At 43.2% G+C, this 14,892-nt stretch overlaps 2 protein-coding genes across 3 annotated transcripts in view; both read right to left on the reverse strand.

The window, feature by feature from the left end:
* LOC108151225 (synaptotagmin-5) overlaps window positions 1–14,892 on the reverse strand; it is a 46,470-nt gene that overhangs the window by 12,810 nt on the left and 18,768 nt on the right. The window contains exon 1 of one of the 2 annotated variants that reach the window (XM_017279718.2): window positions 4,960–5,330. The exons of the other annotated variant lie outside the window; for it this stretch is intronic. The gene's annotated coding sequence lies outside the window, so the exon portion shown is untranslated. Of the gene's footprint in view, window positions 1–4,959; window positions 5,331–14,892 lie in introns of those variants that run through there. 2 annotated transcript variants of the gene reach the window in all.
* On the reverse strand, window positions 11,992–14,122 carry LOC108151227 (GS homeobox 1). Its single transcript, XM_017279724.2, has one exon. The coding sequence runs from the start codon at window positions 13,164–13,166 to the stop codon at window positions 12,219–12,221; it is 948 nt and encodes a 315-aa protein (XP_017135213.1). The 5' UTR covers window positions 13,167–14,122; the 3' UTR covers window positions 11,992–12,218.

Here is a 14,892-nt window from a genome sequence, read left to right on the forward strand (position 1 = left end):
GCACCTGAAGGCCATTCCCATTGTCTCTTTTTTGATGGACAATTTAATTATTGGCTCAAATTTGATTGCCGTTTTTACTCCGAGACCAAAGCGCCAACTTTTTGCCACCCTGCTCCAGCCATCTCCCATCACCCATCTACCCATTCCATTTCCTTTTCCCGTGCAAAAAGGTTTTGACAAATCGATGAGTCGGGTTTTGGTATATGTCTGTCTGTGTGGCCGCATTATCAGGGCAACATTTTTGGCTTTCATCTCGTCGGGATGTCGGGACCTGTCCTCGTCCTCCTGCCTCCTGCCTCCTCCCACTTTGCACCTCCACATCTGTATCCCTGCTGGCTGCTGTCAACTGGCTATAAAAATAAGGCTTTGGAAAACTGCTTGCATAAGCCTGAGTGCTTGAGTTATGTATGCGGCTGTTGGATTCTGCCTGCGGGCTTTGGCTCAAACTCTGACTCCGACTTGGAGGCTGGTTCCAATCTCTCCCTTGAATGTCACTGCAAATTGCCTGCGAAAATCTATTGAACATTTTACGTGATTTTTCATGGGAAAGTCAAGGAAAGCGTGATATTAAAATCGATTGAGAAAGAGAATAATCTGACGAACTTGATATGAATATTTGTAGAGAAAAAAAGATGAAAATAACTTGGTTTGGTTCCAATGAACAGCATGAATGGGGGAAAGCCCTAAATGTTTAAGCATTTCTCTTGTAGAAAAGTTAAAGGATTAAATTTCAAAATTCTCTGAAGGAAAGGATTTGTAATAAATCAAATTCTCTATACTGTACATGGAGGAGTATGTATGAACTCATTTGATTGCCGCACATCATAGCTCTTCCCTTTGTGGGCTTTACGTGATGCCATTTACAATTTTGTGGACGTAAGGCTGGGGCCGGCTGTGCAGCATCCACTCCGCGCCACATGCTTCTTAATTGCATTTGCATATTGCACTGACCATAAATGCATTAAGCCTGGCCCGCTCCAAGACAGGATCAGGCCCCGCCCCCACCCCCACAGCCCATCATTCGCTTCGTCATGCACGTGGTTTATTGTTTATTTATTGCGGTTTTAATTAACTGCAGACTGTATCTGCGCCATTCTGCATATTTATGCAGTGACCCGAGAAAATCTTTGAAGGACAATTAATTGAATCAGTTATTTGACCAACCCAAACAGGCATCACAGTGGTTGTGGGGCTGGAAAATATATGGCAATTTCGTCTAGTTTTCGCAGAATTTTCCACAATTCTTAGAATTAAGACTAGATTAAAACAAATTTCCATTTAATTCTGTGAAGATATTATAACAAATTTAGCCAACTGAAAACCAATTAAAACTAACTCTTTTACGAGTAGTGTTTGGTATTTTTGGCACTGAGGTCATATTTTCCTTTACTATTATATCCCACAAGAGAAATGAGTCCTAAACAAACCGATTTTCCTTAGAGCCTCCCTAACATATTTAACTATTTAAAAATAATCCAAGAAAATAGGACCATTACGGCTTACGGTATATTTTTCAACTCTTATTACACTGGAATTTGGAAACGTAAGTACAGGAAAGGTTTTTACATTTAATAACTTTGAAAATTAACGCTCAATACTTAATTTATTGGCCCAAAAAATGTTACACAGAGCTTTATAATTTTGTACCCCTATCTCAAAAACAACTTTGGGTTTTTTAACGTAACGTCAGGTCATATTTTTTGGCTTGTATCTTTAAAGCAGTACAAATGAATTGTAATGCCAGGATGCAAATGGGCATCACCGAACAGTGGAGAAAAAAGAAACATTCTTTTGTAAAACTGTTTCATTCTTTTGTATTATTAATGCCTAATATCGGTGTAGTGTTTATGTTTTCCCATTTCTTATGTAATCATCGAAATCAAAATCATACTTAAACTATAGTTAGGATTTAATACGTAATACTACTAGAATGTCCACTGATTTCTGTGGTTGATGAAAAAAAGTATAATAATGAAATTTTGACCGCATTTTAGGTTCAACATTCATACTGTGTATTGAAAACAGCTCTTTTTAAATACGTGGAAATTTGGTAAATTTTTTTATATTTTCCTTTCGATATTGTATCGCTGTCCCTGTGGATTTTTAAGTGCTGCATTGCAAAGTAGCTTCTGGAAGCCTTAATTTACTATGCGAATATCTGTCAGCCTGCATTTCCCATGCACATTTGCCCCTCAATATATTCCATATTTTTCCATATTTTTCAATCAATTCGACATCCGGCAATCGAGTCAAATCCAACCAACCAAATGTCCAGCGGAAATCAAGTAAACTAATTTAACTGCACACACACACACGGGCACACGGACACACGGACACACGCTCCGACACACACACTAAAATACACAGCAACATTATTCATTTGAATAAATCATATTGTAAGCCCCTCCGCCCTCCGCTCACCGCCCTGCCATATGCCCACCCCAACCCTTCGTTAGTTAGGGCCAGCTGAGCTTTTGGACGGAAATGAATTGGCTAACCAAGAGGGAATCGAGGGTAAACGCAGGGAAGTGGTGTCGGTTGGGTCGGGAGAGGGGGGAAGTGGGGACAGGATAACGCAATCAAGTCATACATATGCACTTTGTATGCATGAGCACTCTTATCTATGGCGGGGAAGGGTGTGTGTCGGTGTTTATATACTATCTAAGTAATTGCTGGGAGCTGACAGATGAAAGTACAGTGTCAGCTCTCCATGGCGGACAGCCATGGACCCAAAAGATGACAGCCTAAAGGACTAATGAGTGAGTGCCAGCGAATGGGATAGTGTACATGAGATAACATTCGGTGAAAAACAATCCATCACTAGCCCAGTCCATGCGATAGGGCTGGGTGAAAGTATTCAATTTATTAAAAATTCATTACTTTCTAATTGGCCGTTTTGTGACATTGCACGGTATTGTAATTTTAGCCGGTTGTTTGCAACGCACTGAGGAAATCTTAACGGCAGAATCGATATGGCCATATTGAACCGGATTTCGTATGTAGAATATAATGCAATATAATATAAGTATATGCAGATATATGCAGCTTGGAAAACAACTGGATTGGGGGGTGTATAATAGAAAATTGGCTATTTAAAATTGGTTGGTACTAAGGAGAGAGATACAATTTGTGCTAAAATTGCAAGCTAAAAAAACAAAACACAGGTTGGCCCTTTTTGCTTTGTTTAAAAATGAGAAAACAAGCTTGTTGAAGGTAGTAGGTGTGTAGTGTGAAGCTACAGTATGTGTCCCCTGAGGAGACAGGTTGCAAGGAATGTTTTTACTGTACATACATAGATTCAAATTAGATGCAGCCCGAGAGGAGTCCTGTAGAGTCGCCAGTTCTCTTCCTTTGTATATATAGTACATGCATCGTACACTCGTACACTCATAAACATAATTGAGATTTACGACTTGCATGCGAGCATTCAACCAGAAAGAGAAAGAGAAAGAGAAAGAGAAAGGGAAGAGGAAGGGGAACGAGAGAGGGAATAAGAGGGAAAAGCAAATGCATCTGGTGCAAGAAGATCCCTCCACATCCCTCCATGAACGTCTTCTCTTTCGTCCTATTCTTGGCCCGTGACGTTGCAGCCATTTTCCCAATTTCTTTAATTGTGACAAATTGTGTGGCACATGCAACATGCTGAACATGTAGGTGAAGCCAGCGCGTGGCCTGCTCTCTCCACCATTCTCGAACGCACACGCACACGCAGTCGCCTCGCCTCGCCCCTGTCTTGACTCTGACTGCCACTTATTGTTATCCCCAGAATGCTGACATATTTTTCTATTATATGCTCCCCCCTCATTGATATAATTTATGGACTCGACTCCCGTCTAGGCAACCATAGTACTTACATATGTATACGTACACTCGTACCAGTCCCAGAAGCCTTTCGTGTGCCATTTTAATAGGAGATGAAAGGGAGTGCAAACGGGAAAGGAAACGGGACTGGGGTCTGTACTCAAAGCTAGAGCAGCCGAACAACAATGGCCCCTAATATGGTGGGAGGCCAAGAGATGACAGGCCAAACATATTCAGACTTGATTCCCGATTCGAGGGACGTGCGCCATCATCTCTGGTTAACGGCAGCCAGTATCCCCCTGCCACACCGTCAGGCGCTCCATTAACACTCATTTCTGCCAAGGGGAGGCTGCTGTCTGGCCGCCCTGGCGTGTACCCCCCCAAACAAATTTGTGCACTCGCCTGATTCGTTATCTATAAATAATTATATTAACTTTGCTTTATGGTCTGCGCCCCTGACTAGGCCTGAAATGGTAGGTTAAAGATGGGACAATGACTACATAGGGGACTCATCAGCTGCAGTGGGGACTGGAACGGGATCTGGAGCTTGGGGCCTTGTGGCAAAGGACCAAGGCTCATACAAATTTGTTGTGGCTGATAGACGCAGGGACAGCCGCAGCATCTTTCTCTCTTTTTTTTGGTCTAGGACAGAATTTTCAAGTTCCGCTTTTTCCGCTCTGACGTTTGGAATTTAATCGAAATTCCAAACATTTTCAAATTGAAATTTGGCCAAGATATACACATCCCAACCCTCATCATACCTTCTATCCAGAGAAAGATCTAGCTACGAGTACACCAATAGTAGAACACCAACTTATTAAAGTACAAATTCTTAAATTAAATTCCGAATTAACTTAAAGCCAACAAGTTGCAGGAGCAATCCTGGCTATTGCTTGGACCCCATGAATATTTATTTATCTACATATGTACGTATATGGATGTATGCTCGCGTATAAATAGGGTATTCATAGGTACACATTGTGGATGCTTCTCATTAGGATACGGCTGCCGACACATTTGATTTGCTATGAAAATGAACGAGTAAATAATAGATGGGCAGAGATAAGGTTTCCACTTCAGTGGAAGGGAGACGACGAGACGGAGCACAGAAAGAGCCACAGCCAGCCGAGCAACAGTTTCAACGGTACTTTTACCTACTTGGAGTTCGTTCTCTTTAAGTTAAAGACCCACACACACACGCACACACGCAGCAGACTGGGGGGGGGGGGGGGTTAGAGAGCGCTCGGCTTAAACTTCGTTAACATTTTTCAACAAAAAAAAAACACTTGGCCATATTGCAGGAACACACCACCACAGGCAGAGTTACAGGCACGGGACCGCACAAAAGCACACGAATAACAGCAACAGCGCAAAACTCAATTGAAAGTTTTCTCTTGGCTTCCATTAATTTGTGTTCAGCGATTTTTGTTGGTAGCCATGCCACAGAGATGTCCTGGGAGAGACGACGAGACCGAGAGAGATGTGTTCCTCACATTGGAGCTGTACGCGGGGTACTGATTCTCGATTCGAGCAACAGACGAGCTACGGAGCTACGGAGCCACCGACTACAGTAGCGCACAACAAGTTGCAAAAAAAACACAGTTGTTCGAATGTTCGCTGGTCCTGTCGGCCTTGCCTAAAGCGTGCGTCGTAAAGGAAACGACGACGACAGGCGAAGGAAATTGGGGAAAGCTCATCCAATTTGGCATTGAATTCTTTCAGTTCGAAGTTCGAAAGCTTTTTCGCAACTTGTTGCCTTGTTTGTGCGTTTGAAGGACCCAAACAGCTGTTGAACGCTCCCTCACGAACGCATCTTTCCGAGAGTTTAAATCGTTTGTTTTTCAAGGGTTTGAGCACCCTTTACCTTGAGCAGGTAATATCTTTCCAATATCTACATCTAGGGTCTAGGAAATGTACTTATTTATTAAACCCAACACAGGAAAAACTGCAAACTCCAGGCTGTAATCAAATAACGCATACAGCAGAGCTCGAAAAAGAGAAAGCTTTCAAAAGTGAAAGCGACTTCACCTTGAAAGCTCTCTCAAAGAGATAAGAATTGTGTGTATGTGTACATATGTGTATGTACGGGTGTGTGTTGCCTTGGCAAAGCCCGTGATTCAATTTGTTGAATACTTTTTGGCGTTTTTCGTCATCTAATGACCGTCCGTAACTGCGACTCGAGTTACCATAAACGACCTTAATTGACGCCAGCTCCGCTTCTGTTGTTCAGCTCCTGCTGCCATTGCATACCCATGTACATACATACATACAGCTATACGTATACTTCTGGGCCTGTGTTTACCTGTTGTCATGTTTGCCCCTGAAAAAAACACACACAGCGAGAGCAGCGCACCGAAGCTGACATTGAGCAAGCTGCAAAGGCATTTTACCCATGGCAATGGCAGAAGCTTTGACTCCTCCTCCCCTCCATCTCACTCTTTTCTGTCTTGTGTCTCGCTCTTTCTTCGCTACGCTCTGCTCTGCTTTTTTGCATTCTGTTTGCAACAGGCAAACACACCGAATAGTGTAGGGTGTTTGTACATATATTTTTGTGTAAGTCAGTGGGTTTGTGGATACTTTTTGTGGCGAGAAAACTTTCCAGGCAGACAGACTACTTGAAGTGGAGCGCATCAGACAAAGCAAAGATACTCGCACTAGCCACATACATCCACAGAGGCAGTGGCTTAGCAATAGGCGCAAGAGGGTGATCTAAGTTGGTTTTTAATCACTTTTGATGTGTTTATGTTTTATAGATTTGTAAACTATTCATTTACTATACTTTGTTGGCGATTAAAGCAGAGTATTGTGTGCCAAACATTCCATTTGCAATTCAATCCCCTTTATAGGGGCACCACAGCCCCTGTCCTTACACACGCATGTAGGCCAATGGCACTTTCAATACGCACACAGCACAGCACGGGCAGAAAGTTCCAGCTCCATTCCAGGCCAGACAGACGGGACAGCTTAGCTGCACGTTGCTCTCTCTGTCTCTGACTGTGTCTCCATCTCTCTCTCCCTGCCTGGCTCTTGTATCTTTATTTCCTTCGTTCTGTGTCAGTTTCTGTGTCTGTTTCAGCAACAAGTTGCCTCATCTATAAGCCCGCAGCCAGGCCACCTGTGCCGACGACAAAGTTTAACGCACTTGGCGAAGGCGTTGGTGGGGGAGGGTGGGAAGATTTGGTGAGAGATGGGCCTTTGGCATTGGCGAAAATTGTCAACGTTCCTGTCGTTGTCGTTGTCGTTTTGCCCTGAAGGCACGAGTACTCGTATGCTGGCATACTCGTATTTATTCTTGTGCTCCGCCAGTTCCTGTCCCCGTTTAAGACCTGATTTCGTTTCATCTCTTTATTCCATCTTCTCTTTTTTAATAACAACTAAGCTTTTTTTTGCTTTCGTGTTCTTATTATCGCTTTATTTTGTCTCGTTTTGTTTTTAGTCTGAATTTGGGCATTTTGTTGTGTATTTGCAGATGTTTTTCTCCAAGGCCCCCATCGAGGGTAACTTTAATCTTAAAGATTAGCCAAGAAGTGTGCATGCTTTTCTTTGGAGTTACCGTAGGAATCTTCGCGGCATTCCATCTCGTCCCATCCCGTTCCATCATTTAATCAAAAAGTTCATTCACTCATAGGCCCGACTGCGTGTCGGCGTAAACTTTTTCTACTTTTTCTGTTTTTTTCTTTTCATTCGGGGCCAAATGGAATACACAGCATAGCTCAAATTTGAACTGCTTTAATGCAGATACTCGTAGCAGATTGTGTGCGGTGTGTTTTTAAGCTTTTTATATAATTGGAATCCGGCCACGTGCCCCACTCGATGTGTATAATGTCAATGAATTCCGTTCCAAACCCGTATTCATACTCATCTGCATACGATACACACACAAAAATGTTATGCATATATTTTAGATGATTTGTATTCTAGGATACGTACATACATACATATATGTCCAGTCCCATGGGTGGACAGGAAACCATCACCACCCAGTCATAATTATATTCGTGAATCGTGAGTTGAAAATATAGATTATTTCGGCTAGCTCTCCTTATTTTATGGTACGAGTAGTTTATTCTGTCACCAGTTGCATAACGAAGCGACAAATCTCATTTTAAACAGGCGCCACTCGACGTCTGTGGGGCGCCACAGAAATGGCTCCATCATTCCGCACCCCTCCAGAACCAGCCCCAGATCCCAGCCAAGTCAATGTGCGGATGAGCCAAGAAGCCGGTTAACAAAAAGTTCATTAAATTCAATACGCAGAGTGGTCCAAGGACGATGACGTGCTGTTTTAGCTTTCAAGGGAGCCCATTAGATGGAGGTGAGAATGTCTAGGAGTTGTGGAGGGGGCAGTGACAGCGGGATTCTAACTAAATTGAAATCTTAGATAGACGGATAATTGCTGAAAGAAAAAGTCCCATCGCAAAGACTTTTGGAGCCCAGAAAATTACCTTGCGAGAATGCTGAAACATTTTCGACCCAAAATAAGGGCAGTTTCGATGGTATATGTATGTTGTGGGGCTCTTTAATGGGTCAATTAGGTGGGGTTTGCCATATATCCCTAATGGGCAGTCCCTGATTGCGTGACCAGAAGCATGTAGTGCGGTTTTCCACCAAGATTGTAACAAAAGAATTCCATAAATACATATACGTGTGTATAATATAGGTCAGCCCAAGAATTAAACAAGCCCACTTCCTTCGAGCTAAAACAGTGGAAAAATAAAATCATATTATTATTTCACTAGATGAAAAATATAAAGGGGAAAACTCATTTTCCTGATGTTTACCTTGGGTTGACCAGCCACAAAATCCCACCGACATAAAATACATTTACAGTTAATTTATTCATTTCAAAAGCTTAAAGGATTTGAAGACTTTGTGCTCAGATTTACCTCAGACTTGATTCCCGTTATTGCCATCCGCCCACAACACAATTCAACCAGCCGCGAGGATGACGAAAACAATAGCTTTAAAGCTTCACAGCATGTGCTTTAACGGCTTAAAGCTTTGTCTATGCGCGAGCTTTATAGAATGAACAACCAGGAAAAACTTTCAAAGCTTAACCAAACTTGCTCTTGTGCGCCACTTTAGTACACGCCGCAAACGGAGGTAGAACACAAATACTCGTACACTTGATACCACAACCGTTGCACCACAGGCAGCCAGGGATTTCCTCTGCGACGGCGACAGGCTGTCTAGACGAGCATCCAGAAGTGAGCACCTGACGAATTTCTCTATCCATTCAGTCCAATTTTCAACGGAATTTCCTTCTTCTTAATGATCTTTTAACAGAGCCGAGAGGTAGAAAGGAATTCCTCAGCCTTGACGAAGGCATCGCTGCGCATTCATTCATAAGGAGTGTCCCGATCCCGATGGGCGCATACACTTTAAACTGAAGAGTTTCTGCACTTGAGTCTCTATTCATTCATAAATTGTCTGTTAGCACAGTATGGCTTCAAAAAAAAACAAAAAAAACAGCGGGACATGGAAAGTACTCAAGAATTATCTGAGACATCTGGCCAAAGGTGCTTCAAAGAGTGGGATGTAGCTGATGTAGGGATGTAGCTGATATGCAAATTCAATTCACGAAACTATCTTCGTGGTAGAAATAGAAAACAGAGGGGACTTTAAGAGTGATATTATTTCGAGATTTCCTTTGGATTTATTGCATATGGTTAAAGATAAAATTAACCTTTCTATCCCCAAGATTTACTTGGCTTGTAGGGAAAAAGATCATACCTATCTACATACCATATATCGAAATTTCGATATTAGTATTTCATAATCTGTGCTCAATTTGAGTAGTGTTTTCCAGTCACCCAGTTCACGTGACCAACTCCTTCATATTGTCTCCAAAGCAATCAAATCAAATCTTCCCGATAAAGATCGGCAGCCTACGCAACAAATTAAACACAAAAAAAATAAAACAAAAAACATTTTCGCAACACTCCTGGAAACAGTTTGCAAGCGAAAATCCTCAAGAGTGGAGTCAAGGAGTCCTCCTACCTGCTGTTGCAGTACTTGAGACTCAAGAGGCAGGGAAGCTGAGAGCTCTTCAGCTCAAGTGGAAGAGGCGCACACTTGAGGACACAAACTAAGAACTCCAGTAGATAACGATCCAGGCGAGGGATCAGGTACGAGCAGGAGGGCAATTTTCAAGGAGTGCAAAGAGAATAGAATACCGAAATTCCGCCTAAAACCGCCGACTGGGCTATTTTTGTGCCATTCCCATTCCCATTCTCAGTTTCATTCTCATTTCCAACGATGGCCCAGAGGGGCGTAGGTGCAATTGCGTTTATTAGCACCGCACCCCTTGGGATAGCACAATGAGAGTTAGTCCCAGTTCCAGGTCCTTGCAGTTGTTCGCATTCATTGAATAATTGTCCAGTGTTGAATGAATTCTGAATGAGAGTTCTTTGAGCAGGTTTCTGATGCGCTTGATTCGTTTTGGGTTTGTCACCACACTCGGTGCTGGATGGTATTGCCTGCACTATCCGAAATGATAAGAATCGTCCGGAGTCCGGACAGCAGAGCTGAGTTGGCATCATTAATTTGTGCAATTTGAAGTGTCGTGGGAAATGCCTAAGACCAGCTCTATTGGCGCACTCGCACCCCACCCCACCACAAATGATGTCCATGATTAATTAAAAATTCCAATGATTTGGCAAAAAATGTCTTTTTTGTCAAAACTGCGGCTTGGAATCAGCAGACCACACAATCCGTTTCGAGATCTTTTATGTTCTGCGGAACGAATGCATAGAATCGGTCTAAAATATGTATTATTTATACTCAAGAAAATAAATTGGAATTATTTCTATTACTTATCAAAAGGACCGCTTATCGTGGTAGAAACAAATCACTAAACAATCCGAAGCATTGGCCGCATAGAAAAGACTGCAATTATGAACTTATGACCATTAGAGAATTTCTTACAAGCCACGATTGTAAAACCATTCTATCCCGTTTGTACATATATTTGAAATCTTTATAGCCAGAATAAGCAAGGCAATTTCTCTACCTTTGTGTGTGTGAGTCTCCCTCTCACGGAGAAGCTTAACACCGTCACTCTTTTACTCTCTTTCTCCTTCTATTCCCTCCCCTCCCTTTTTCAGTTTTTTTCATAAAGATACCTTAATATCAAGTCCCGGGTATCTTAGTGTCGAGTAACGTGTGCCTGGACTCAAAAATATCGACTGCCATGATTTGAAATCAGCAGACAGAATCATGAAAGTGGTGGGACAATTTTCCAAATTTCGTACATTGGACTGTGCACTGACTGCTAGTCATCAGTCATTGGTCAATTAGTCAGAACAAACATTTATATAGCGTATGTACTGATTATACAAAATTGAATAAGTGTTTTCGAAAAAAAGATCCTAAGAACGATTTTATAAGAAGCATTAATGATCTCCGAGCTGATTCAATTCATTCCAAGCGGTGCAGTGGATCTGTCTTTCACATCCTTCCAGTCATTTATGTTTCACATACTCTAACAACCATCCTATAACACTCACTAAGCCCTGCTAACAACCATCCTATGACAGATTTTCAAATGAGATTTCCCCAAAAGACACGACTTGTCCAGCGATTTGTCAGGCCTGTCGACTTAACGAGCATCAAAGCAACTCAATTTTGCACATTTTAGTTGCCAAAAAAAAAGTACAGCGTTGAGATGTGTGCAAAATTAAATCTGACAAATTTCCGGTTCTGTATATTTTGAAAATTATTTTCTGAATGAGTGGATTAACGGCAGGCAAATAAAGGAACATGCCAAAAATTTGTCAAACCTATTGGCTGTGGAGCAGCATAGCCGATGGAAATCTCTCCAGGGCACTGTGGAAGTCGGCAGTGCGATGGGTAGTCAGTAGTTTTAGCTCATAGATGGCTAGTACTCGTACTTGATGGAGATGCTCTGCTCCACCGCAACCACCATCAAATCGGTTCATCCTTGTGATCGCAGGTTTGAGGCGTCCAAAGAGGTCATGAAGATAAACTCTGGCATGGATCGATTTTCGCTTCAGAAATTTGAATTTCTGAATGTAAATTTCTGGGAAAATGCATATAATACTTTTGACATTTGGGAACAAGCTTCGGTATTACCCCAAAGGTCTGTATTTTTCAACGAGTATCTTCGGTTTTCATTTTTAAATAATCTTTTCAAGATCTGTTTTGAATCAATTAAGACAATATATTTACAATTATTTCATTTATTTGATTTAGGGTATTTATTTTGTATAATAGTAGGTTTTACTGGGAACTTTCTATTCCCGTTAATTTTAATTATAAATAACTAACATTACTTATTGTAAATAAAAAAAATTTTAAAAAAGAAGAAAAAAAAGTTATTTAAGGCTAGCTACCTGCGCAAAAAAAAATTAGATCTACTATACAATCAGGAAGAGGATCTCGACTCAGTCCCAAGATTACGCTTCCGCCTTCAGTTCGCACACTTTGGGGGCGTGGGGCGAGGTCTGGGGACTGCAACCAGAGTTGGTGGAGAGATTGAATGTGGGACTCTCGGAGCCGCCTTTCTTCTGCTTCACGCGACGATTCTGGAACCAAATCTTGACCTGCTTCTCGGAGAGCCGCAGGCGATTGGCGATCTCGATGCGACGCAGCCGGGACAGATAGGCATTGTGGGAGAACTCCCTTTCCAGCTCCAATAGCTGGGTGCTGGTGAAGGCGGTACGAATCCGTTTGCTCGAATCGGCATAGTCGCTGATGAGTGGGGTGATGTCCGATGGCACGGCCGAGGACTTCAGTGGGGAACTGTTGGGGGAGCAGGAGGACTCGTGCTTGAAGCGCTTCGCCTGTGGTTGATCATCGAAGTTGTTGGTGTAATCCAGGGAAGCCGACGAGGATGCCGAGGGCGATGTGCAGAAGCTGCCTGGTTCGGGGAGGGGCAGAGGGCAGGCCGCTCCCGGAGCTCCTCCATACAAGGAGTGAAGAGGCATCTGCTGGGAGCTGCTGCTAGGGTTGGCTGAGAGCGGTGGCGACGGATAGCAGTTCTCGTACTGGCTGAACCCGCTGGACTTCCTCTTGGTGGCGAAGAGCTGGGCGTAAGGATGATAGAGCGAGCCGGAACTGGTCCCGGCATGGGCGTGGGCATGGGGATGCTGCTGGAGGGCAGCTGCTGCTGCCATGGCCGCCTGATGTTGTTGCTGCTGCTGCTGGATGCCCAGGGAGAAGAGGTAGCTGCCCACATAGCTGGCCGGATATGGCAGAATGGGGATGGTGGGCAACATGGCTGCTGCGGCCACCGCGGCGGCTGCTGCACTGGCTCCTTGGCTAGCGGAGCTGGAAGGTTCCTTTTTCTTGCTTAGGGGCGGCATATCGCTGAGCAGGGAATCCATCAGGAAAGAGCGCGACATTTTCTGTTTATTGAGCTTGGCCTGGACTGAGGTAGTGAACACGATCGCTGGCTGAACGAGACTGTCTGGCTACTGGACCGCTATCCGTATCTTATATAGGCAACGACCCTGTGTCTTCGGGGGTTGTTTTCCACACGCACTCACACTCGCACTGACACTCACCCCTAAAGACCAATTCGAGGGTGGTTTGTGTGTCTCTTCAGCCATTAAGTCACCATTTAGCGGCAACTGTTGCCATTTACGCTCCGCCATTGGCTCGTCGTGCCCCGTCTCCAGTCAGATCATTCCCAATGGAAGGCATAGTAGTGTATCTGCATCTGCACATGTATCCGTATCTGTATGCGTACCCTTTGTGCCTGCGAGTGTGCCTCGCCTCTGGCTGGAACGAATCTTCATCTGCGTTTTCGTATTATGACTCGAGTTTAATTGAAAGTTGAGACTGCCAAAGAGCTTTTTAAACGACACTGAATTTGTTCAGGCTAAGTTAGATCAAATTACGCCTAGTGGTACAGTACATGGAGTCTAAATAATACTCCATTTTTTGTATCTCTCGAAGGTATCTCATTTCTTGTATTTGCGTGAAGTGAGAATAATGTAGATGGGTTGGAAAATAGTTTTAGGTTTTTGATTGTACATTTTCACATATATTTATGAATTTCTTTGTTGAAGAACATATTGTTCCTGGGTTGCATTCAGAGTAGAGCTTCAGGGTTTCATACTTCTGTTAGTGGTAATTCGAATTTCATCCTTTTTCGATTTTGATATTCTCAAAACTTCTGTGAAAATGTTCCCGAGTAGCATCCAAGATTGGCACTGATCGATTCAGACACATTTGAGGGTTTTTCTAATACCGCATTATCCCCAAATATTCTTCCGCATAAAAGTTTATTTTATAAGTTTCTACTTAAATTTCAGCCGTCAACGAAGAGCAATGTTTTTAGAAATACTCGTAGCTCTAATATGTATAAAGCCCCACAGTTTATACCACATGTACGTGTAATATGTATTACCAATCGATTTGTTTTAAATCCATAGAAGAAGACAAGCCCTCGACCGTTTAATGCCAATTTCATGGCAACTTATGACCCAAGTGGCTGCCACTGTCGAGTGCTATAACTCTGCAGCCACTACTGTCAGTCCCCGGGTCCTACTCCCGCTCCTACTCCCGCTCCTAGCGTATTGTCAACCAACCCAACTCTCCTTTGAGTCCTCGCCTTGGCGTAATTTTATTGATTCATTCTTCTGCTTGTGCAAGGTCGAACAATGGCAGGATCATGCATCAACCAGAACCAGGACCAGGTCCATTCAGTTCTGTTTCATTCATTGATGCAGTCCTGTCCTGCAGCAAAGCAAATCCGAGACTCGACGCACGTCGAGCCTTTGTCTTGGCAGCAGTGTGTTTGGGCCAGGTCAGGCCAAGATGCCAGACAGAGCGACGCCGCTGCCGACGGCATTCGGGCTATAGAAGAAATCGTGTTGTTTTTGGGTTACATTACATAGAATTATGGCGGCAGTTTTATCATTTGTTAACTGACTTTAAGGATTTACCTATAATTGTCCTTTTCATTGCATTGTCTGGAAGGTGCTACATTGTCATTGGCCTGGCAGCAGTTGATCGTATGTTAAGTGGCTATAAAACCGATCACAATTGCTGACGTTAATTGTTGTCCGGCTTCTTTGGACCCGGCCGGGTCGGGAGAGCTATCGGTCCTCCACGTAGGCGATC

Source organism: Drosophila miranda, chromosome XR (assembly GCF_003369915.1).
Source record: "Drosophila miranda strain MSH22 chromosome XR, D.miranda_PacBio2.1, whole genome shotgun sequence".
Taxonomy (NCBI): domain Eukaryota; kingdom Metazoa; phylum Arthropoda; class Insecta; order Diptera; family Drosophilidae; genus Drosophila; species Drosophila miranda.